General features: G+C 46.2%; 1 protein-coding gene across 1 annotated transcript in view; it reads left to right on the top strand.

Annotated features, from left to right (window-relative positions):
• Window positions 1-451: 451 nt before the first annotated feature.
• RELL1 (RELT like 1) overlaps window positions 452-22307 on the top strand; it is a 63383-nt gene continuing 41527 nt past the window's right edge. Inside the window, 4 exon segments of the mRNA XM_047719856.1 lie at window positions 452-501; window positions 1190-1319; window positions 1321-1437; window positions 1439-1712. Coding sequence (XP_047575812.1) covers window positions 452-501; window positions 1190-1319; window positions 1321-1437; window positions 1439-1712 — 571 coding nt within the window.

Below are 22307 nucleotides of genomic sequence, written 5' to 3'. Positions count from 1 at the left end.
AGGGTCTCCCATCCCTCAGCCCCAGCTCTCTGTAGTGGCCCAAGCTTCTGTCCTGGGGATTCCCACATCAGTGCAAGTGTTTGTTAAGAGTCCATGTTTGAGGACTTTTCAAAAGAAAATTGGAAGGTGACAGTCAAACCATGCAAGAGTCCCATTCTGTGAAAGAGCCCGGGACCTCACCCTCCTGGCCATGCCTGTCATCTTGAGTGTTACTGAAAGCCTTAACCTCCTGGCTTCAGGGGTCTCTCCAGTGCAGTAAAGAGGGAACTACTCAGAAAGGCTCTCGTCTAATCAATGCACATGATGATTCAACTTCAAAGCCACTTCTGACTCTCCGTGTGTGCTGTCATGGAGCAGGGTGCTGAGGGCACAGCAGTGAGCAAACACCATAAAGACGAGTTAATTTCCATTTTATGACAGTGTCCCATGAGTCTACTCAAAGACCGGTGGAATGGGGACACTATTCACCTCACAGAGCTGGCCTGAGACTGTAAGAAGATGGTAAGTGACGAGGTACTTAAAGAGCTATTTTGTTAAAGTATTTGCACATTGCAGCGTGGGCTCACGATTTTAAAAAGAAAGCAATTTGTTCCTGCAGGTATGCATAGATTTAGTACCCAAAGGGAGCAGCTTTGAGCAAAGCGGAGATAGGAAGAAATTTAAATGATTTGCCTTTTCCCCTCAATTTTCTTTCTTTCTTTCTTTTTTTTTTAAATTTATTTATTTATTTATTTGACAGAGAGAGAGATCACAAGTAGGCAGAGAGGCAGGCAGAGAGAGAGGAAAGGAAGCAGGCTCCCCGCTGAGCAGAGAGCCCGATGTGGGGCTTGATCCCAGGACCCTGGGATCATGACCTGAGCCGAAGGCAGAGGCTTAACCCACTGAGCCACCCAGGTGTCCCCCCTCAATTTTCAAACAGTGAAACTTCGCGGACAGCGGGGCGCCCCTCTCTGGACCAGCCACGGAAGGGAACGCCAGCTGAAGAGAAATGCCAACAAAGAATTAAGATCGTGCCCACTCCGATGGTGGTCAAGTCAGGCCGTCTAGAGTTTGCTGTCCCGCTCTCCCTCTTCCTCCTCCTCGCCCGCCTGCTCTCAGCGAAGGGCAGAGGAACCGCCAAGTCCCTGCCCCCTCCCCTGGCTCCCGCGCAATCCCCGCGTCTGCGCTGAAACCCGACTCGGAAACGAAGCGGGCGCGGCGAGAAGAGGTGGGACCAGGCAGAAGTGGGCGGGACCGGGGTGGCCGGAGGGAGGCGTGGTCGGACCTCGGTGGGCGGGACATGAGGGGCGGAGTCTAGGCCTAATCCGAGGGGCGGAGGCTGAGGTGGAATTTAGAAAGGAAGCGGGCGCCGCGGGGCGAGGCGGGGCCGGGCTGCGATGGGCGGGGGTGAGGGCGGGGCCACAGGTGGAGCTCGTACGCAGACAGGCGGAGCCCTGGGGTCTGGCGGAGAGAGGCGGGGCCAGCCAGGTGGGTGGGGCCAGAGAGGAGAGTCCTTTACGGGGCGGGGTTCACCGCGCGCGGGTCCCGAGCCCTGCTACTCGGTCGGTCGGCGGCTCTGCCTCTGCACTGCCTGCAGGATCCCGGGACGCGGCGCCCCGGGGGTGGAGGGCGAAGGAACGCGGCGATGGCCCCAGGAGAACTCTCGGGGTCCGCGGTCCTGGCCACCGCCGTCTTCGTGGGAGGCACCGTGAGTTCGCCGCTAGTGGCTCCGGGTGAGTGTCCCATTGGGGCCTGGGCGCTGGGGAAGAGTCGGGGGGTCCGGACGGCAGCGCCGCGGGGCCCTGAGCTGCCCTCGCCCTGGCACAGCCGCGGGATCCCGACGCTGAACATCTGGCTGTTGGAGAGTGGCCCGGTCCGGGTGCGGCGCGGGGCGACCACTCCCGTCCCTCCCTTCCCGCTTGCCCGGGACCCGCCTTCCCTCGTCTCTCCCGCTTCTCTGAGGACCTGTTACCCCTAGCCCGCCCCTCCGAGCTGTCCGGGGTGTAGGGACCGGGCCTGGCTTGGCTTCCTCCGGTTGCGCTTCCCGCCCGGCTGAGCACCTTGGAGCCCCGCGGACCCCTTGCCGCGCTTGTCCTCAAAGGCCCCGCGAGCGGAAGATCGACGCCAGCGACCGGGTGCTGTCGTAGTTCCCCCCCTCCTTTGTTTTATATTTTAAGACCTTGGGGAGTTCCATTTCTTTCCTTTCCAGGTATTCATTAATTTTAGTGGTTGATGAATTCTTGTAACAGGTTGGGGGCTTTCCGATGTCTTCCCCACATATCCTGGATAAATCAGGCTTGGAAAAAGGGAAGGCGCGTTTGTAAACTTACATTTTTTTTTTCTTCTTTGAGTCAATTCCTGTCACCACAAAGGAACCTTCTGTGGTCAGAGCAGGAAGCCACCAGCAGAGACCATAAAGTGTTGTCTTCAATGACGACTTTGGAGCAGGAGTTTTAATTGAAATCTGAGAGGAGGTGTAACTTTTACAGAAGTCCAGTCTTACACTCTTGTTTTTGTGGCTGTAGACCCCAGGGATTCCTTGCCACCGGTTTCCCTCTTAATTGCCACTTGACAGCACTAGTTAAAAAATAATAATAAACGCATACCTTCTTGGCCAATTGGGGTTACCACAGCTTGGAATGTTACGTCAGCAAGCTCTTCCAAGTCTTCACGTCCAAATAATAAGCATCTGGAAGCGTTCCAACATTGACTATCTCCTCCATAAAAACACATACACTGCTCTTTACTCCCGAGAAGATTCCAATTGCTTACAGTTTTAAAACTGGCTTATCACTTTGGTCTTCACTTTTTCATAGAAAACAGGACATGTTAGGAAGGCAACAGGATGGAGAATACGTCTCTTGAGCCTTTATTAGCAGACCCGTATTTCCTTCAGTCATCCCTCCTGGGGAAATGGAAGCTAGTGACATGTATTACTGGTTGGGAGATTTTGGCTTCCCCCCCCCCCCCCCCCCCCCCCCCCCGTGTGTCATTGCTGAGACAAGTAGGTGTGTCTTCAGGTTCAAATTGGACTCGGGGCTGTAGACAGTACTTCGTTGCCCCAGAATTTGAATAGCTTAACCTGGGAGTAAAATTGTTAGGAAAAAAAAAAAAAAATCAGCATTGGATGCAGGTAATCCACTATCAGCGAGGGATGGCCATCCCTGGGGTAGGTTTGTGTTTCCATGGATCTCTGAGCGATGTTCTGCCCTCAAGTCTGGAGTGTGACAAAAAAAGTTCCCACTGAATCGCAGAGCAGTGTTTTTTGATGAAAGTTTACCACTGAAGAAGAACTAAGTATCCAAAAAGAGTACTGAGTACCAAGGTGCCCGTGGGACTTGAGGCTTGTATGAAGAAAAGATGTCCTGACCAGCTAACATCTGGTCCTCTTGGAATCTCTGACGGTACTAATGTTTATAGGGAATGTTTTAGGAAAGCAGGGAGAGGGAGATAGGCAGCAGTGTTGAGTGCTTGGCTGAGTCAGGCGATTCATAGGCTTTCCGTACACTTACTTCTCAGAGCCCTGTGAAGTTCTTACTTACCGGGAGGCAACTGAGGCCCACAGCAGTCAAAGTCCCACCGCCCATGTATTAGTCCTTCAGTCAGAGAAGCAGAACCAGGAGGAGGTGTGTGTGTGTATCTTTATACGTATCTCCGATAACCTAGCCTGCTGATTCCAAAGTTCATTCTCTCTACCGTACTCCACTTCTCCCCAGAGAGAAAATAGAACGGAAATCAACCTCAGCAGTCTTGTTGAGATTCTAAGATAGGGACCGTCGGACATCCTAAAATTGTAAGCATGTGGTTAGCAGAAGTTGGGAAGCAGAGAAAAGGACAGATAACTTCACAGTGGGTAGTGACAATGTCTCTTTCTCTTCCTGCTTACGAGAAGAATCTCATTAAACTTCTGTCTCTCAGAAGCAGCATTCGAAACTGTATACCACAGGCAGCAGAAGGGATGGTTTTCCACATCTTGGCTTATTTATGCCCTTAAGGTCTCTGGTTACTCAATCCTTGGGCTTATTAGTTTCTCTTTCTAGACAATGGGCATGGCCTTCTGAAAAGGAGTGGGTGGAGAAGGTTCCGGGGCTGGTGAAGAGAGAAGGGCGCTCTCCTAGAGCATTGTGGGCTTTCATCCAGCCTCCGGACTCCTCGTCTGATGCTAACGATAAGCTTTATTAAATTCTGGGTTCTCCTTTGGCCAGGTAGCACCCAAGCTGTGTGGTCACATAATAAACATAGTCAGTGGATGGAATGTTTTGAGCTTAGGCGTCCATACCCAAATCTAATTTAAAGAGGAAATGAAAACTTTGAGAAGTGCCCGTCATTCTCTGCTCCCACTTTTGCCCTCCTAAAAGAAATTAATCAAACAGATGATTTGGGAATTTCAGTAGTTGCATTCAAAGGAGATAGGCCAAAGCCTCAGGCAATAGAAACAAAAATTTCATTGTTACTTTTTAAAGAATTTGGCTCTGATGCTGAAGTTTACTTACATGTTAAGACAAAAGAGAAATTATTTAAAACTGACAAAAAATGATTTAAACTGTCATTGGTTGAAACTACTATGTTGAGTGGTTTCTAATTATTTGAGGGCCCTACAGTAACTGGTAAAGGTTTGGTGGGCTCCTGATAGCAGGTAGACTAAGGAGTCTGGTGTGCCAACAAGGACTAAAATTAGAATCTGGAGTTGGTTCATTGTAGACATTTCAACTCTTTCTGGAGGAAGGACTACTGTGTTTGTTATACCCGTCTTGGGGCAGGCTCTGGTCCAAGTGCTCAGATCATTTAATTCTTTAGCACCCTGTCAGCTGTGTGGTTTTATTCCTGTATTTATAGATGAGAAAATCGGGTATCTGAGAAGTTAACTTGAAAGAGTCCCTCAAACGTTCAAGTTGGATTTTGACCTTGAATCAGGTCTGTTCACTTCTGAAGCCTATTTTTATTATTAGTAAGTCGTTTTGGTTTTCTTGCTAGTGAGAAATGTCTCTTTCTATGAAGATACTTATAAAGAAGCACCAACAAATAGGCTAATGGCACGATATAGTGGAAAGAGCCTCACGTTCTAAGATAGCCCTGGCCTGGAAGTCAGGGAGAGCCCCTGCCACTTTGGGGAGTGTGACTATCTATGACTCTATTTTCCCAGCTGTAAAATGGGTGTGTGCCAGATCCTGTTGTTGTCCGCCTTACCGACTGCCAGTGAGCATCAAGTGAGCTGCTGTCTCTGAAAGGTCTTTGCAAATGGCAAAGTGGCATATCTCTTATCCTTTGTGCCATTTCTTTCTGGATTTCTTCCCCATGGTGTCAGTAGGCTGGACTTAAAATGTCAGCTGAATTGTCCAATAAATGTAGACCACACGTCCTATAAGTTGTCATTCTGGAGGTGGCGGTGGGTTTGCAAAGATGGGTTCATTGTACATTTATAAAAGCCCAGAGTCTGACACCTCAGATTCATGAATTTGTTGCCATTGACTGGGAGTTATGCAGACAGGCTTTCTTTTTCTATTTCCCTTTGGTTAAAATACACTACTCTTGGCCGTTTTGGAAAATTCTCCCCAAAATTTAAATATTTAAAGGGGAGACAGTCACCCTTTGATCTTGTGACTCCTTTTAGTTTTCTCTCTCTCTTTTTTTTGGCTTGGATAGGATCATAATGCAAATATAATTTTATATCCAGTGTTTTCCTTCCTTCCTCCCTCCCTCCCTCCCCCCCTCCCTCCCTTCCTTCCATCCTTCCTTACTTCCTTCTTTCTTTCCTCTCTTTCTTTATTTTTAAGATTTTGGGGTGCCTGGGTGGCTCAGTAGGTTAAAGCCTCTGCCTTCAGCTCAGGTCATGATCTGAGGGTCCTGGGATTGAGCCCCGCATCCGGCTCTCTGCTCAGTGGGGAGCCTGCTTCCTCCTCTCTCTCTGCCTGCCTCTCTGCCTACTTGTGATCTCTGTCAAATAAATAAATAAAATCTTTTAAAAAAAGTTTTTATTCATTTATTTGAGAGAGAGAGCACAAGCAGGAAGAGCAGCAGAGGGGGAAAGAGAAGCAGACTCCTGCTGAGCAGGGAGCCCTACAACATGGGGCTCCGTCCCAGGACTTGGGATCATGACCTGAGCCGAAGGCAGATGCTTAACCCCCTGAGCCACCCAGGTGCCCCATCCTGTGTTTCTCATTTAATATTATACATGATGTCTCTCCAATTCCCTACCTACTCAAAAAATGGCTGCATAATATTTTATTATATGGATTCACTGATTTTTACCTTGTTGTGATTCTGTTTTAGATTTCACTTGTTGCTAATTATTTTTAATTGAATTTGAATTTTCAAATGAATTAGTTTTTTTTTTTGAAATTAAAAAAAAATTATTTATTTATTTGAGAGAGAGTTTGAAAGAGCATGAGTGGGGAGGGGCAGAGGCAGAAGTACACTTCTCGCTGAGCAGGGAGCCTGCGTCATGTGGGGCTCCATCACAGGATCCTGAGATCACGACCTGAGCTGAAGGCAGACACTTAAGTGACTGAGCCACCCAGGTGCCCCTCAAAGGAATTGTTTCAGTGAATGTCTATGTGTAAAGCTTTGTCTAGATATTGATAACGTCCATAGAAAATGAGTTCTTGGAAAGGCAATGTTGGGGTCAAAGGTGTTCATGTTTTAGAGGCCATTGATGACACCTTTATTGGTGGTTTGAAGGTTGTCCCAGTTTGCTTGTCACAGCAGTGGTTGAAGGACTCAGTTTTCACACTGTTGGCATTTTCTCAGAAAAACCCATTTGCTAATTTGTAAGGCAAATCGTGGTACCTTGATTGTTTCTGTCTGTCTTTGATTGCTGGTAGGTTGACTATGTTTTCTAGTATTTGAGCCTTGTGCACATGCCTGTAATCCTTTTTGGACAATTCTGAAGTCTGAAAAGCTCTGAAGCCCTGAAGTTTTTTGAGGCTTATTTGCATACCCCATTGGTGATAAAACCTAACCTGAACCAGTATGAGATTCTATAGTATGTATTTATTTCACTTAGTTTGAAATTGCTAAATTTTGCCACAGTAATCTCAGCAAATTTGATTTCGGAGTGTTACATAATGTGTGCTGGATGCATTGCACTACCTTTCTAGAATCACGAAAGTCTGAATTTCGAGGCACATCTGACCTCCAAGCTTTCAGGTAAAGGATTTTGGTCCTACATTTCCTCTTCTATGACTCATTTGTTCTTGTCTGTGGGCAGCCAAATGTACAACTGCTTAAAATAGTAAAATATCCTATGGAGAAAAGTAACTCCTCAAATGAGTGCTACCTCATGAAAAGAAGCACTATTTTGGTATCCTAGTGTGGAATCTGCTAAAATACAGAAACCTGGGCAAAGCTGAGGTTTTGTGTCTTCTTGGTGGCGCTGGGGATGGATGCCCACGATAATGGCAACTTTATGGAGAAGCTAGGCTACGTTTCCCTTTTGCTCTCTTCTGCCAGTTACTGACATGGCTGTCTTTGTAAGGTAGGAAAAAACCCAGAATCTGCCCAAGGACTTTTTGGGGAGGGAGGGATGGATAGAGGGTGGCAGATAACCCAGGCAAACTGAGTTTCTGGGCCAATCCTCTCTCCTTGAGAATCCTTTTGCCAAATTCTTTGGAACTCAGGGCAGCTGGTTTTCTATTCCGGCTTTGCCATCCCCCAAGGCCCCCACCTTCTTGTCTTTGCTCATCCCAGTATTCTTTTTTTCTTTTTAAGATTGTATTTATTTGAGGGAGACAGAGATAGGGAGAGAGAGGAAGGGAGAGCGCAAGCTGGGAAGAGAGGGAGAAGCAGGCTCCCCACTGAGCTGGGAGCCAGACCCAGGGCTCCATCCCGGATGGAGACCTCAGATCATGACCCCAGCGGAAAGCAGGTACTTAACCCACTGAGCCACCCCATCCCCCTGCTTGTCCCAGTGTTCTAAACAGCTGCAGCTTTATGACTCTCCCCTCCCGTCATTCTGTTTGCACGCTCCTGTGTATATGCATTTTGACCGCTAAATACAATGCCATGTTACCGAGGGAAAAAATTATTTGAGTCACTTTCCTCATCTGTATTAGGGAGAAAATATGGTGGAGTTGCCTCATGGAGTTGTGGTGACAATTACATGAGCGAAAACACGAGAGTTCTTGGCACAGTGTTTGGCACACAGTAAGTGCCAAGAAAGTATATTATGTTTATTTTGTCCTGAGCTAGATAGGAACCCACCACCATGACTGGTGAGACAAAGTTCCTAACCGCTCCAGCATTTTCCTTTCAGGTCCTCTGCTATTGCCCGAGGCATTCCCTATCTCTTCTGGCTTCAGCTTGGCTTAAACTTGTTGTGGTAACAGCAGGGGTGGGGGCTGAGGAAGCCCTATTGGGCAACACCAGAGCAAGGAGGAATAGAGACCCATGGGCTTGGCAGGGAGGTCACTTGGGATGCAGGGGATATGTGGAGTGAGCCATTAGCTACCAAAGTTAGGCAAGGAAGGAGAGAAAGGCGAAAGGAAAAGAAACCATTGCCTTTATCTGGGTAGAATCTGACACTTTGTTCTGGAATAGTTCTGGAAGTTTTATCTGGGTAATCTCGAGCCAGTTGATCCGAAAGAATAGGCACCAAATTTTGATTAGCATTTGATGTGATCATCCTCCTGACATACTCTGATTATTCAGGGTTGGACTCATCATTGCTTCTCTTCTCATCGCTTACTACTGAATGTTGTCTTGAAGTAGAATCTTGTGATGAATGTAGTTTAATAAGAAATAGATTTTAGTCTTTGCCCTCAGTTCCTGGCACAAAGCTCCTCAAACCCCGAGAAGTCTCCAAGTGGTAGGGGAGTCTTTTGTCATTCATGAGGAACCCCCCGCGGGAGCGAATGTTCTGGACTCAAGGTGGTACCCTAGGTAGCCGCAGGATTGGCCTGGTCCTCTGAAAGGCCCTGTGATAAGAGGACTGGAACTTGCGGCCTCCCCGACTCACCTCTGGGAGCGGGAAGAGTTAGCACAGAGAGTGTCTGATTAAGTGCTTTAAAAAACTTTTGAACAATAAGACTTGAGGAGCTTCTGTGTTGGGGAACTCCTGGAGGAGTTGGAGAGTAGTAGCGCGTCTGGAAAGCCTGGGCCTTCCCCATCCTTTCCCCACACCTTACCATATATGTCTCTCCTAGCTGGCTGTTCCAGAGTTAGATCTTTTCTCATAAACTGGTGATCCAGTAAGGCAAATGTTTCTCTCAGTGTTGTGAGCTGCTTTAAGCAAATTAATTGCACCCAAGTAGGGGGTTGTTGTGGGAACCTCTGATTTATAACCTTGTGGGTCAGAGGCACAAGGTGACGACCTGGACTTGGACCTGGCATCCAAGGTGGGGGAGGGGCAGTCTTGTAGGTCTGAGTCCTTAACCTGTGGCACTGATGATCTATGCAGGTAAATAGCCTCAGCATAAAATCATTGCTTGGTGGTGCTGGGAAAAACACGTATTAGAATGAGGAGGTAGAATTCTGTACCATTAGGGCTAGAAGGGACCTTGACCATCTCCTCAAAGCTTATTGAGGACCCTGTGGGTCTAGCCAAGACTTAAGGGAGCTCCTTTACTCAGTCTAGGACTCTACCCATTGCCTTAAAGCTGGCTCCCCACTGAAGTGGCCCCACTTCTGCTGCTTCTGACAAGGCTCCTTGGGCCACATTGTGCCCTTGGTCCTGCTGCCGGTTTCTCAGCTCTCTGAATCTGGCTGAGCAGGACTTGAGACACATGACTTTGGCTAACTGACTTACAGAGCAACTGTGGTGTTTTTAGCCATAAAACCCTCGTTAAAGCAGAGGGGATTTTGGTCGTCATCTTGTAATTAACTGCCTCTCTTTGCAGATGGGGAAACGGAGCCCTGAGGAGTTCAGTGGCCCGTGGGAGTCAGCAACAGCATTAGTCTGTAGATAGAGGAACAGGCCATTAAGTTTGGTGAGGGGAGGGCCTGTGCATGTGTCTTGGGCACTGTCCGCAGCTAAGGTCCAAGTCCAGGACCTAGAGCAGAGCAGATGCTTAAATACTGGAAGGAAGCAAGCCAGAATAGGAATCCAGGTGTCTGTCTCAGCTCTTTGTTTACAATAAAGTGAAGGATTAGGCTTTCCAATATTCACCCACGAATGTTAGCTAGAGTCTCCTCTCTCCGTCCCTTCTTGAATTAATAAGAGGCTGTTTTGTCTGCCAGCTTCTATGGGCCATATTGTTCCCAAAGCCTGAGGTGGAAAAATCTGGTCATTGAGAAAAAAAAGAATGACAATAGAAGGAAGAAAGTACTGCTTCATCGGGTCAGTGCGGTAGGACATTGATATGTTTGGAAGTGTCGGTGAAAAATTTCCAAGCACAAGTTTTCCAAACCCAAATCCATTCATGAAACTCTTTTCAAAGGTGAACTAAATTTAGCTGTGTTTCTGGGACCCGTACACCCAAGGCATCTATTAATGCGAGTCTATCATGTTCCGTAATACTTTCTGTCTTTCTTTTATACTTGTTTCATGGGTGATATATGTATTAATTCAGCAGATATTAGTAGAGGGCCTTACCGTGCATGAGGCGTGGGGGATGAAGCAGTGTGAACAAAACAGGCTCGGGCCGTGCCTTCGTGGAGCTAGCAGCATCTCCGGAAAACGGTAGAACAGGTGGTAATGGTCAAGTGTCTTTAGTATGCATGGCACGTGGCCCTAGTCCCTAACCTGGAGCTGGAGGTGGGGTGAGAGGCCAGTACAGGTGTGAGCAAGACTTTGGGCAGGAAATGATGTTCAAGCTGATACTGGTAGAAACGTTGGCATTAGCAAGGTGGAGAGAACAGGGCGGGCAGTGGAAGAGAGGAGGTGAGGGGTCTGTCTGCTCATAACATAGATAGGTCCCTAGGCCCCACCCCGGAGGGTGAGTCAGTGGATGTGGGAAGGGACTGGAGGATTTGTTGTCCTCACCCATCTCCCAGGTGATGCTGCCTGGGTATCGTACCTGAGCGGGGAGTGGGTACGCGGGACGGGGAAGAATTAGGAGGCTGTGTTCCTCTTAACCGGGAAACCCCTCCCCTCTTGGTGCGCGGTCCATATCCCGTTCTCCCCCCATCCTTCAAGCTGAGAGCAAAGGTAGCCCTCCCAAGATGCCTTCCTGGGTGTCCCCGGTGATTCTAGCTCCTGGGAATGGACACGTGGAGTCCGTGAAGGCCTGTTGCATCCATTCTGTCTTATTAAACATTGTGTCCATTCTGTTGCATCCTTTCTGTCTTATTAAACATTAAATGCTGGGCAGTTCTCACTGTGTTGGTCTGACCAGTGCTCCTTGGGGCAGCAGAACGTAGAAGACACACTCGTCACGTGTCACAAAGACACGGCTTCGTCAGATTCTTGCAAAGCTATCTGGGGAGCAGGTGGCTGTTGCCTCTGTCTCGCAGAGATGAGGAAACAGATTTACCCAGGAATCACCAAGCTCAAGAGAAGTGAAGTGTCTCACTCACATCACTGAGGAGGGGAAACCGCAGCTAGATGGATGTTACTTGTTCTCAAATGTTCTCTATTGTTATTACCATGTGAAATTGTATGGACTATGTGTGCGGCACCACAGGTAAAAGGAAGAGTGTATATTTAATTTTTGTTTTTCCTTTTTTTTTTTTTCCACCATAGGTCCATCTACTTAAAGAGGAAACAGAGGCATCAGAAATTGAGTGTAGATTTTGCTTTTTAGTGGAAAATGGGCCGTTTTCCAAGGAATCCTTTAGGAATCATCCTTTTACTTTTACAGTAAATCTTTGAATGGAATAATTTGATTTACATGTCATTAGGTTTACAAATGAATTTTTAAAAGTTTTGGCATGAGGGGGCTGTTAAGGAAAAATGGACCTCAGTTTCCTAAAAAGACACAAATTAGACAGTTAAACCGTTACCTTCTTTTGTTAAACATTTTTTTAAAAAGATATTATTCATTTATTTGACACAGAGATTGAGAGAGAGAGAGAGAGCACAAGCAGGCAGACTGCCAGGCAGAGGGAGAGAGAGAAGCAGACTCCCCACTGAACAAGGAGCTTGACTTGGGAGTCGATCCCAGGACCCTGGGATCATGATCTGAGCTGAACGCAGATGCTTAACTGACTGAACCACCCAGGTGTCCCAAGCTGTTACCTTCTTAACAGGCCACATAAGTCTAGCTGAGTGGTTGAAGATTTATAAAGAACCTATACATAAAATGCCATGTGATCTGTAGAGTTAAAAAAACAAACAAACAAAAAATCCTTTTCAATATCAGCAACATGCCTTCCTCCCCCGTGCATATATACAGACATAACGTGGTTCTGTGAGATTCCTGTAAGGGGTGGAAGCTTGAAGAATTCACTGGGCTTTCTGTCTCACGATAAAACTCGAGAACGCTCATTCTCAAATGTTCTAAAGCTCTTCATAGCTGGAAGTCTCTAACACAATCGTGTGAATTATCTACGTTATAAAAACAGCAGTCCGGAATTTCCTGGCATTGGTGAACTGGCAGATGGCTAATGAGCAGGCATTCCTTCGTTTTTCTTCGCATGTTTGCGCTATATGCGTGTACAGCCTTAATTCCTTTGCAGCTTCCTCAGTTCTTCCCAGCCTCCTCCTCCTCAATTAAAGGCAAAACACAAAACAAGCAAGGCTAGAAATAAGATGCATTAAATGTTGCTGGAAGCCAGGTGATAGAGCCGAGAAGCTGGGTTCCCAGGGTAAAATCTATTTCATGCGCACGATTGCCAAGTTAGTGCCTTAATTGTCTCTGTAGGTGAAACAGGTAGATATTCCCTACAAGCAGCGTGCAATTCCTTAAAAAACAAAGGGCCTTGTTTGAGATATTATTAGGTATTGTGTAGATATGTTAAAAAAAAAAAGTGGGGTGCCTGAGTGGCTCAGTGGGTTAAAGCCTCTGCCTTCAGCTCAGGTCATGATCTCAGGGTCCTGGGATCGAGTCCCACATCGGGTTCTCTGCTCCGCAGGGAGCCTGCTTCCCCCTCTCACTGTCTGCCTGCCTCTCTGTCTACTTGTGATCTATGTCTGTCAAATAAATAAATAAAATCTTAAAAAAAAAAAAAAAGAAAAAACAAGCTTGGTTTCTGTGCTCTGCAAACTTGTGATTCAGAAGGGAAAGATAAGCTCTGAATACAAATCATTGTAGAATAATGGAGAATGAGTTTGGTACAATCCAAGAACTACAGAGTGCTGCGTGGGATCACAGAAGAGGGACTTGCCTTCTGATAAGAGAGGTGGAAGGGACTTCAGCATGCCGAAAGCCTGGCGTTGTAAGTGGACGCTAAAGGCAGTGGAGGGGCGGCACGGGCAGCACAAGGAACAGCCTGTGCGAAGGTGCAGAGGCAGGACAGGAGAAGTTAGTGCAGACCCGTATGAACGGACGGTTGCACAGTGAAAAGAGGGGAGACTGAGGCGAGGCTGTAGAGCTCAGAAACTACGCCCTGTATTGTGCAGGCAGTGGGGAACGAAGGCGGGGTGGAGTGGATGATGGGGCACCGGAAGGGGGGCCCCCGCCTAGCCCTGGGATGTGATGGCGGATCCCCAGAGGCTGAGCTCGGTTAAGTCCTGAGTTTGAGACATGGCCCCAGTACCTCAGCAAGTCAGCTGATATTGCTGTTTCTTCTCCTTGTTTCTAAGTTTCCTCTTTGGAGACACTGAGAGACAGAGAGAGACAGAGAGATGGGGGGAGGGGAGGGCGGGGGGCAGAGGGGCGATGGTGAGGAGAACATTTGTTCTTTATGCATCTCAGAATTGTTTGGCATTTAAATGAATAATATGGTCCTTTGTGATAGAAAGTGATAGAAATAGGACACATAGTGTAGAAATTTAATACAATACTTATGACATAATTTTTCAAAAGCTTAAGGAGTGCTGGGAAACTGGAATCATGAAGTAAGGGCCGTATTCAGTCTTGATGGTGTGAGGGCCAGGAAATGTTCATTAAGGGTGAAAGCTAGCTAATTGTGTATTTGTTTTTGTTACAGTAAATCCTCTGACATTGTACAAATCAGCTTGACTTCTGAATTCTTCATCGTTATGCATTTATTTTCAGAAGACTGTTGCGCATTTCTGTCTCTTTCCCCCTATTGTTGGTCAGGCTCTCATTGTTCTCTCTTCCCTTCAGGTCAGGAGGACAGTGTTGGCCGCCCATGTATAGAGCAGTGTCTTTAAGTAAAACTGCAGATCAGCACTGGGAAGATTTCTAAAGCCCTGCTTGCCTAAGGGCTTCATCTCCTTGTCATTTCTGGCAAGTCTGTTTTCTTCTGTCCCTTGGTTGATTTTTTGTTTTTTGTATTTTTTTTTTTTGTTTTATTTTGTTTGGTTTTTTTTTTTGTTTTTTTTTTTTTATAATAACGTGACCAAGTTGATTGGGAAGAGGAAAATAATCTGCTTGGAAGTACTAGTATACATTATATACTATATATACAGTGTATACTAGTATACATCAGGCGCCTCCAGATTATGGAAATGGTAGTTTCATGGTCAGTGGCTGTGACCTGACTTAGTTCCTGCGTGGGAGTGGGAAGGGGGAAGACAAAGAGAAAGAGCATTCTTTTGCTTCAACCCTATGATAAAATAGTTGATCTTTTCCATGTTGTTCAATGCTGTATCTTGATACATAAATGAGCAAAGACTCTAGACTTTGAGTCCATGTGGAATAATAAAATTTACGTGTATCTGTCCCTGGTTCCCAGGCACAGACCTCCTAAAACCCTTGAGATCTTTTGAGAGCTAGGAGTGTCTTTTGTTATTCATTATGAGCCCTTTTTTACACCCTCCTCCTCCCCGCCACCTGTCCCCCACACTTTGCCCTGTGCATCTCTTTCATTTGGCCCTTCCTGAGTCACATATCCTTTATAATCAAACTGTAATCCTAGGTGTTAGAATTTTCCTGAGTTCTGTGTGTTATTCTAGCAAATGGCTCAACCTGAGGAAGATCATGAAAATCTCCGAATTTGTCGTTGGTTAGCTTGGGGACACCATTTGCCACTGGTGGCTGAAGTGGGGCCATCTTGTGGGTTGGAGCCCTTAAACCTGTGGGGTTGGCACCAGCTCCAGTGGTTGGAATCAGAATTGAATTGAATTGTAGGACACCCAACTGGTGATGGAGAATTGATTGTTGGAAAACGAAACAGTCAAGTCTTTCCTGTTTGGAAAAACCAACTCATGATATTAAAACATTACTCCTGGAGGACTCTCTTTGAAATTATGGGGGTTTATCATTTAGATAAGGACTCAAAAGCCATTTAAAGAAATATAGGGGGAAAGAAAGGAAATTATCAGGCCAGTGCCTTTCTGTTTACGTACTTACCTTGTGTTTTATAGTGTAATAAAGTAGAAGTTATACCACTGTGTGGTTTTCTTTGACCCTTCTGTCTTGTGGTGTAACTCCAAGATTTCATAGCATTGTCTCTGCCTCCAGTCAGTGGAAATATCTAGTATGTAAATATTAGGGATTGCACTTACAAGTAATTTCCTTACTAAGGCTTTTCCAGAATTACGGTTTACCTCTATGGCATTAATATTACTCTTAGGTTGAACCATATGAAATCACCAATATTTGACCATTTTTGACCTATAGTGACAATAGTTTCATAGTAAGGAGGGTTTCTTATTGACTTCTATCTGCAGTTTCAAAAAAAACACAACAGGGGTGCCTGGGTGGCTCAGTGGGTTAAAGCCTCTGCCTTCGGCTTGGGTCATGATCCCAGGGTCCTGGGATCGAGCCCCGAATCGGGCTCTCTGCTCAGCAGGGAGCCTTCTTCCCCCTCTCTCTCTGCCTGCCTCTACGCCTACTTGTGATCTCTGCCTGTCAAATAAATAAATAAAATCTTTAAAAACACACACACACACACACCAAACTATAGTGATTGTCATCAAGACATGTTAGAAAATGCAAGAAATAGAAAAAGAAAAAGGTGCTTCCCATGTTTCACAACCAAAAGATACAAAACACTAAAAAGAAATTAAGATAACATAATCTTACCACACAGAGATAACTAGTGTAAATGTTTTGCTATCTTTTTCTTCAATAAAACTGGGATCTTGTTAGCTCAAGATCCGGCTTTGTGTTTATTTTTTTCGCTTAATGTTTTTCATTTACAATTGATATACTTTTAGACAAAGGGATATGGCAGATCTGATCTCTTCACAGGGATTGTTTCTGTTGTTTTAAAAGTGGAAGGGAAGTTTAGGATTTCCGGGTAATCAACAATTTTAACAGTGTTAAATGTGTATCAGGATGCCTTTTTGATTTTGCTTTTTAAAAATGACAGCAGGAATTTTCTTTCAATTTAGTACTTGATACAAAAAAATAGGTAGGTTGGCTTAAAGAAAATAAAAAACTTAAATGAATTTTCCCAATGATTGGCTCACTAGGAAAAACCATTCTGTCATTCTAGATTTACTGCTGAATTCGATGAGGTAATGATTACCCATCGATTTCCTCCTTAAGACTGTAACTCCACTAGAGTTGAGCTATGGATAATCCCATTTCGAGGAAATTTACTGAGCTTCAGAACTGTCAACTCACATGTCAGAGGCGGTAGAGGCTAGAGTGTTCCCTAGCCCGGCTGCTTCATATAAAATCTTATGAGAGCTACTTGCCAGCTGTGTGACCTGATGCAAGTTACTTGACCTCTCTGTACTCTACTTTTCATATTTGCAAAATGGAGTGGAAACAAATACTACCTGCTTCATAGGGTGACTGCAAGGGTTAAATGAGTTCATCCCTGTCACCTACTGGGAATGGTATTTCTACAAAGTATGCACAAATACGTGACTGTTGTTAATAGTAGTTTTCTCTGGGTCTAACTCTTGGGGCTGGTTTTCAGAGTTCTTGTTTGAGTTTTGTGCTAGTGACCTTCACATTGTCTTCCCCTTAAACTCAGGTTTTCTGTGTCTAGGGTTTTCCTAATTGCTTCTGTTTATTCTTTCCCTTCTTTGCCTTTTTGCAAAGTGATCTTATTTTGTCTCCAAGCTGCCCCTGCCCCCTGCTTGACATCTGTGGACTTCAACGGGGACGCCTCCTTGGTGCTCCAAATCTACTCATCTTGGCTTCCCGCTTCTGCGTACCCAGGAGGCCGGCCACGTGCCTGTCTTGCAGGAACCCTGCCTGCTTAAGTGTGACTAATGGGAAAATCCTGTGTTGAGGACTTTTGTAGCATTCTGTTTAATCATGCTCCTTTTTCTGTTCCTGGAAGGAAGGGAAGCGCGGGGCCAGAGTGGGGGTTACGGGAGCAGTGGCCGCGGCCTCGCGGTGCTGCCCCGGGATCACCGTGGTGGCAGGTGCTCCCCACCTGTGGGGCTTTTGCAGTGATTCAGCCCCCCATATCCAACTGGCCTCCTCCAGTGTGGCTCCTGGGGTTGGTGCTTTTTCCTACGTGTTGGTTTCGTTTCCCAGCCGAGCTGTAAGCTATGTGAGGCTAGCAGCCTCTATACACTTACTAGCCCTGGGAACGATTGTAGCAGTGGTTAAAAACTACCATTTATTGGGCACTTACTCTGTGCTAGGCAGGTGGGGAAACGCACTTTCATCTCATTTAATGCTCAGAAACGATTCTCTTATTATCTGCATTTTAGGGATGAGGAAACTGAGGTGCAGGGACATGGATTGACTTACCTGGGGTCACACAGCTAAGAAGCAAGTTGAATGAACCCCAGTGCAGCAGATAACAAGCTGGTTCCTGCTTTTGCTTCTTTCTTTCTAGGGAACAACTTTGCCACAGACCTTGGTTCGGATCCTGGCCGTTCCCCAGATGAGTGACCTTGACTTCAATATTTCGTTCTTTCATGTCCCCATTTCTAAGATGGGTTTGGTAATAACGCCTATCTCAGAATCATGACAATTAAGAAAAAAAAGATAATGGGAGTAAAGACGCCGGGCACAGGATAAGCACTCAGTGAAGGTCCGCAGCTATTAGCAGTTGGGGCTAGAGTGCATGACCTTCCCTGGTGAACCCTAGCGCTCCACAGGACAATCATTCTGTCTGCCTCTCTCCCTCCGCCTGTCTTCCTCCTTGAAGCCCTTGCTTAGCTCCAGCCAGCTCGGCAACACCCCGTTGTTTTCCCACGTGGTTAGCTTGTGTTGTCTTCTGCACGGTGGAAACTGCTTGGCTGAACTCCGACCCTGGCAGGGGTGGGCTGTAACAGAAACCAGGGACCTAGGTCCCGGAGGCCTGGTTCTCTGGGCCAGCTCCCTCCCTGGGAAGCTCTGGAGGAGTCCGTGGCTCCTGAGGGACCCCCTTCCTTTACCCTCGTCTTTCAGTCTCTGCTGGAAACAGGCTAGCTGGGCCTGTCCTCTTCTTCTTGGGTGGCTTGGTCCTGACGCTTGCCGTTAGCTTTCTCCCCTAGTTTAAATAATTTCTAGCCCTGTCCCTGCTTGGGCTCTTGGAATGCACACGAACAGATCTGTGAAATGTGGGCAGTGGCTTTGGTAAGAGTATGTGAACGCCTCTCCCGACTTACTGTCCCTTTATGGATCTAGCAATTTGGAATGTCATGGACTCCCATGAAAGTCTAGTTGAGGGCCATTCCCCAAGCTGGGTTTAGGAATGTGCTATTCTTTGCGGCCTTCCTTTGAATCTTTGCTAACGGTGACCTTCTGTTAATTTCGATGAGCACAGGGGCTTGCTGGTATATTAACGTCGTTCAGAAAGGACTTACCTAACAAGTGTGTAAAGCTACGGGCTGTATCAGTTGTCCAGGTCCGAAAATAATCTATTTCTGTTTTTTAAAAACTGTCAGTATTTGGCAAAGGGGTGTGTAAGTACAGCAGACATTCTGTCCTACAAATAGCATCTTGACCAAACTGCTGATCAAGTTACGGGGAAAGCGGACACTCAGGGACCCAGCCGCCCTTCTGGGAGGGGATAGAGTCTGCTTTCCCAGTTTCACAGGTTCTGTGTAGCAAAGGGTTAAGATGTTCAGCACTGCGCTCCAGAATTGTGAGAAGGAGGAAGAGGGGAAAAACAGGACACCCTCCCCTCTGCTTGGGGAAACAAGGGCGTTTGACTTATACCAGGGTTTTTCTGTGAGTTCTTTTTTGTTTGTTTGTTTTTAAGGTTGTATTTATTTGAGAGACAGAGAGAGTAAGCATGAACAGGGGGAGGGGCGGCGGGAGAGGGAGAAGCAGACTCCCCACTGGGCAGGGAGCCCGATGCGGGGCTCGATCCTAGGACCCCCAGATCATGACCTGAGCGGAAGGCAGCCGCTTAACCGACTGAGCCCCCCAGGCGCCCCTTCCTGTGAGTTCTGTGTCACATTTGGGTTTCCCATCTTTGACCACAGTTGAATGCCCCAGTGATGTGTGTTACCCTGAAGAGGGGTGGGGAAGGTGTCCACACATGTGAGTCGTGGTTCTGCTGTCTGGCTCCTTTCTCTGCCTCTACCCAGTGATGTCATGTTAGGCCACTGACTTACTTGCAAAATGAGGATCTCGTCTACCCTCTTGGCTATCTTCTTGGGGTTAGAGGTTTCCATAAAATGATGAATATAAAAGCTTCAAGTGTCATTTGGGTAGGAACTTCTATATCTTGTATGGTGTCTCTAGCTTATATATGTGATCAGAGATTTTCCTCTGCCTGTCCCTTGCTTTCTGTCCCTTCCTCCCTTCCATTTCTGGAAGACCTGTAGGTGCCATGTAACTAATACGGTTAGTACATATTATATTTGTGTCAACTGTTGAATTGCTTCTAAGTACAATACTTAATAATAATGTGAAAACATACCTCTGTGACAAGATGCTTTTCAATAGATAGGAAAAAAAGTGTTCCTTTCACCTTCGTAGTTACTGAGGGGTAAAATAACGTTATACTTTAGGACGATCTGTTGTTTTTGCAATTAAAAATTAACAGTGGGTAATTTAATGCTGCTGAGATCTTTTTTAAAAAATGATTTTATTAGAGGGGCACCTGGGTGGCTCAATGGGTTAAGCCTCTGCCTTCGGCTCAGGTCATGATCTCAGGGTCCTGGGATCGAGCCCCGCATCAGGCTCTCTGCTCAGCGGGGAGCCTGCTTCCTCCTCTCTCTCTGCCTGCCTCTCTGCCTACTTGTGATCTCTGTCAAATAAATAAAGAAATCTTAAAAAAAAATGAGTTTATTAGAGATTTCATCTTGCTCTAGCTGGTTTTAATCATTTTTCATGAAGAAGATTTTTACACTAAAAAAAGGTGCATGCAGATTTTAACATTTATTGTACATAATAGGGTCATTGGGAGAGAGGTGGCCTTTTTTAGGGTTTAAGGGCATCACAGTGGGTGGATATGGGCCTGGGCTCCAGGCTGGCTCTGTGATCAGCTGCTGAAGGTTGAACCTACTACTGGTTGCTGTGAGGTATGTGTCACTAGATAAAAGCGAAGACCACCTTCACTCTTCCAGACCCTGTGAGAGACAGAGGCTAGGAGTGCAGGGCCTGGGGGGTAGTGAGAGCACCTCCCTTACAGATGTTGTGGAAATGAAATGACATTGTCCAGAAGCATCCAAAATGGTGCCTGTCCCACTGCAAACACTCAGTAAATGCTGCCGTTACGATCGCTTTAGTGTAGCAACTCATTCTTCATAACATACCACACGTCTCAGAGAATCTGAAGTGAGGATAGGATTTCTGAAGTTTTGTTGCTTTAAGGTCACTTCAAACAAATGACTTTTTTTTTTAACCTATATTTTTTATTTTTTATAAACACATAGTATATTTTTATTCCCAGGGGTACAGGTCTGTGAATCTCCAGGTTTACACACTTCACAGCACTCACCATAGCACATACCCTCCCCAATGTCCATAACCCCACCCCCCTTCTCCCAACCCCCCTCCCCCCAGCAACCCTCAGTTTGTTTTGTGAGATTAAGAGTCACTTATGGTTTGTCTCCCTCCCAATCAAACAAATGACTTTTTAAAAAGATTCCATTACTTTCTCGTTTGGATGTAATTTGCAATTTGAAAGATGCAGAAGGGGAAAATAAGTGTGTCTCTCATGCCTCTCCTCTAGGCATCCAGCCCCTCCCCGGAAGACAGACAGTGCTCTCAGTAGCCAAAGACTGTCAGATTTTTAAAAATCCCCACACTGGCGATGCTGAAAGTGGTGAAAGATAGAGGAGAGGCAGGGCAATGGGGAGATAGAAAAAGAGGAGGAGGGGGATTCAGCGGGGGTCTGAACTGCAGAACCCTGAACCATGAGCATCGTCCTTGCTTACACCCCTCTCTGAGGACCCCAGGATGTACCCTGCAGCTCGGGGTCCACTGGGCGCCTTTCAGCCTTCCCTGCCTTGCAGCTGTGGTGGGTGGCCTCCTGGCCTGCGTCCTGAGGCAGATACTGGCAACTTGACCTTGGGAGGGAGAGGGAGGCCAGGTTGGTTGAGCTTTCTGTTGTCTTCTGAATGCAGACCATTGTTTGAAGGACTCTGGAAGGTTCAGGAATCATCCAGAAGTTGAGATCCTTGGCTGCTCTAACCAGTGGGATCCTAAAGTTAATCCTCTCTCAAGGAGCAGCTGTGGGGTTGTGGCTGTTGTCTGTGTGCAATCTTCTGATGCCCTTGGGAAATTGTGTTTGGTCAAGGAGTTCTGTAGCCTTTAGAAATAACTTTCAAATGGGGAATCCAACCCAATTGTGGAGAACGCTAGGGACTTTCTCTCACTCTGCAAAATTAGTTTTCCCCTTCTGGTTTCAATTGAAACCTTTGTAGTATCTGTCATTATTTTTAAGTATCTTTGTTTCTTTATACTGACCTTCCCCTAGTTTCAGTCTTTTGTTCTGGTAGCTACCTGGGGTTCAGGAGTGATTCCGTTTTGCCCCTCAATCTCCTACTTGTCAAGAATGTTTGTTCTCTTTTTATCCAGCCAAATTCAGTTTTTCTTTTGAAACCTAATGTAAAGTCCCTTTTCTTCCTGGATCGCACTAATTACTTCCCTTCCTACACCTCTGGTATGTATACAAAGAAACTGAAGCTGAAGGCTGGGTTGTGTTCTGAACATTCGTTTTTGAGTGATTGGGTTGGAAATTTCAATGCATTTTCCCATTAAAAATAAAATTAGGCTCCCACAAAGCCTGTTTAAAAAATGATAAAACAGGGGGCACCTGGGTGGCTCAGTGGGTTAAAGCCTCTGCCTTCGGCTCAGGTCATGATCCCAGGGTCCTGGGATCGAGCCCCGTATCGGGCTCTCTGCTTGGCAGGGAGCCTGCTTCCTCCTCTCTCTCTGCTTGCCTCTCTGCCTACTTGTGATTTCTCTCTGTCAATTAAATAAATAAAATCTTTAAAAAAAATGATAAAACAGGACTTGGTGAACTTTTAATATGAAAGTTGAAGGAATCATAAAGTGGGGCCCTATACACTGACCACTTAGATTCCGTGT

The sequence above is a fragment of the Lutra lutra genome, chromosome 2, assembly GCF_902655055.1.
Source record: "Lutra lutra chromosome 2, mLutLut1.2, whole genome shotgun sequence".
Lineage (NCBI taxonomy): Eukaryota > Metazoa > Chordata > Mammalia > Carnivora > Mustelidae > Lutra > Lutra lutra.
The sequence above is the reverse complement of the archived record's forward strand: the minus strand, read 5'-3'. Positions and strand labels throughout refer to the sequence as shown.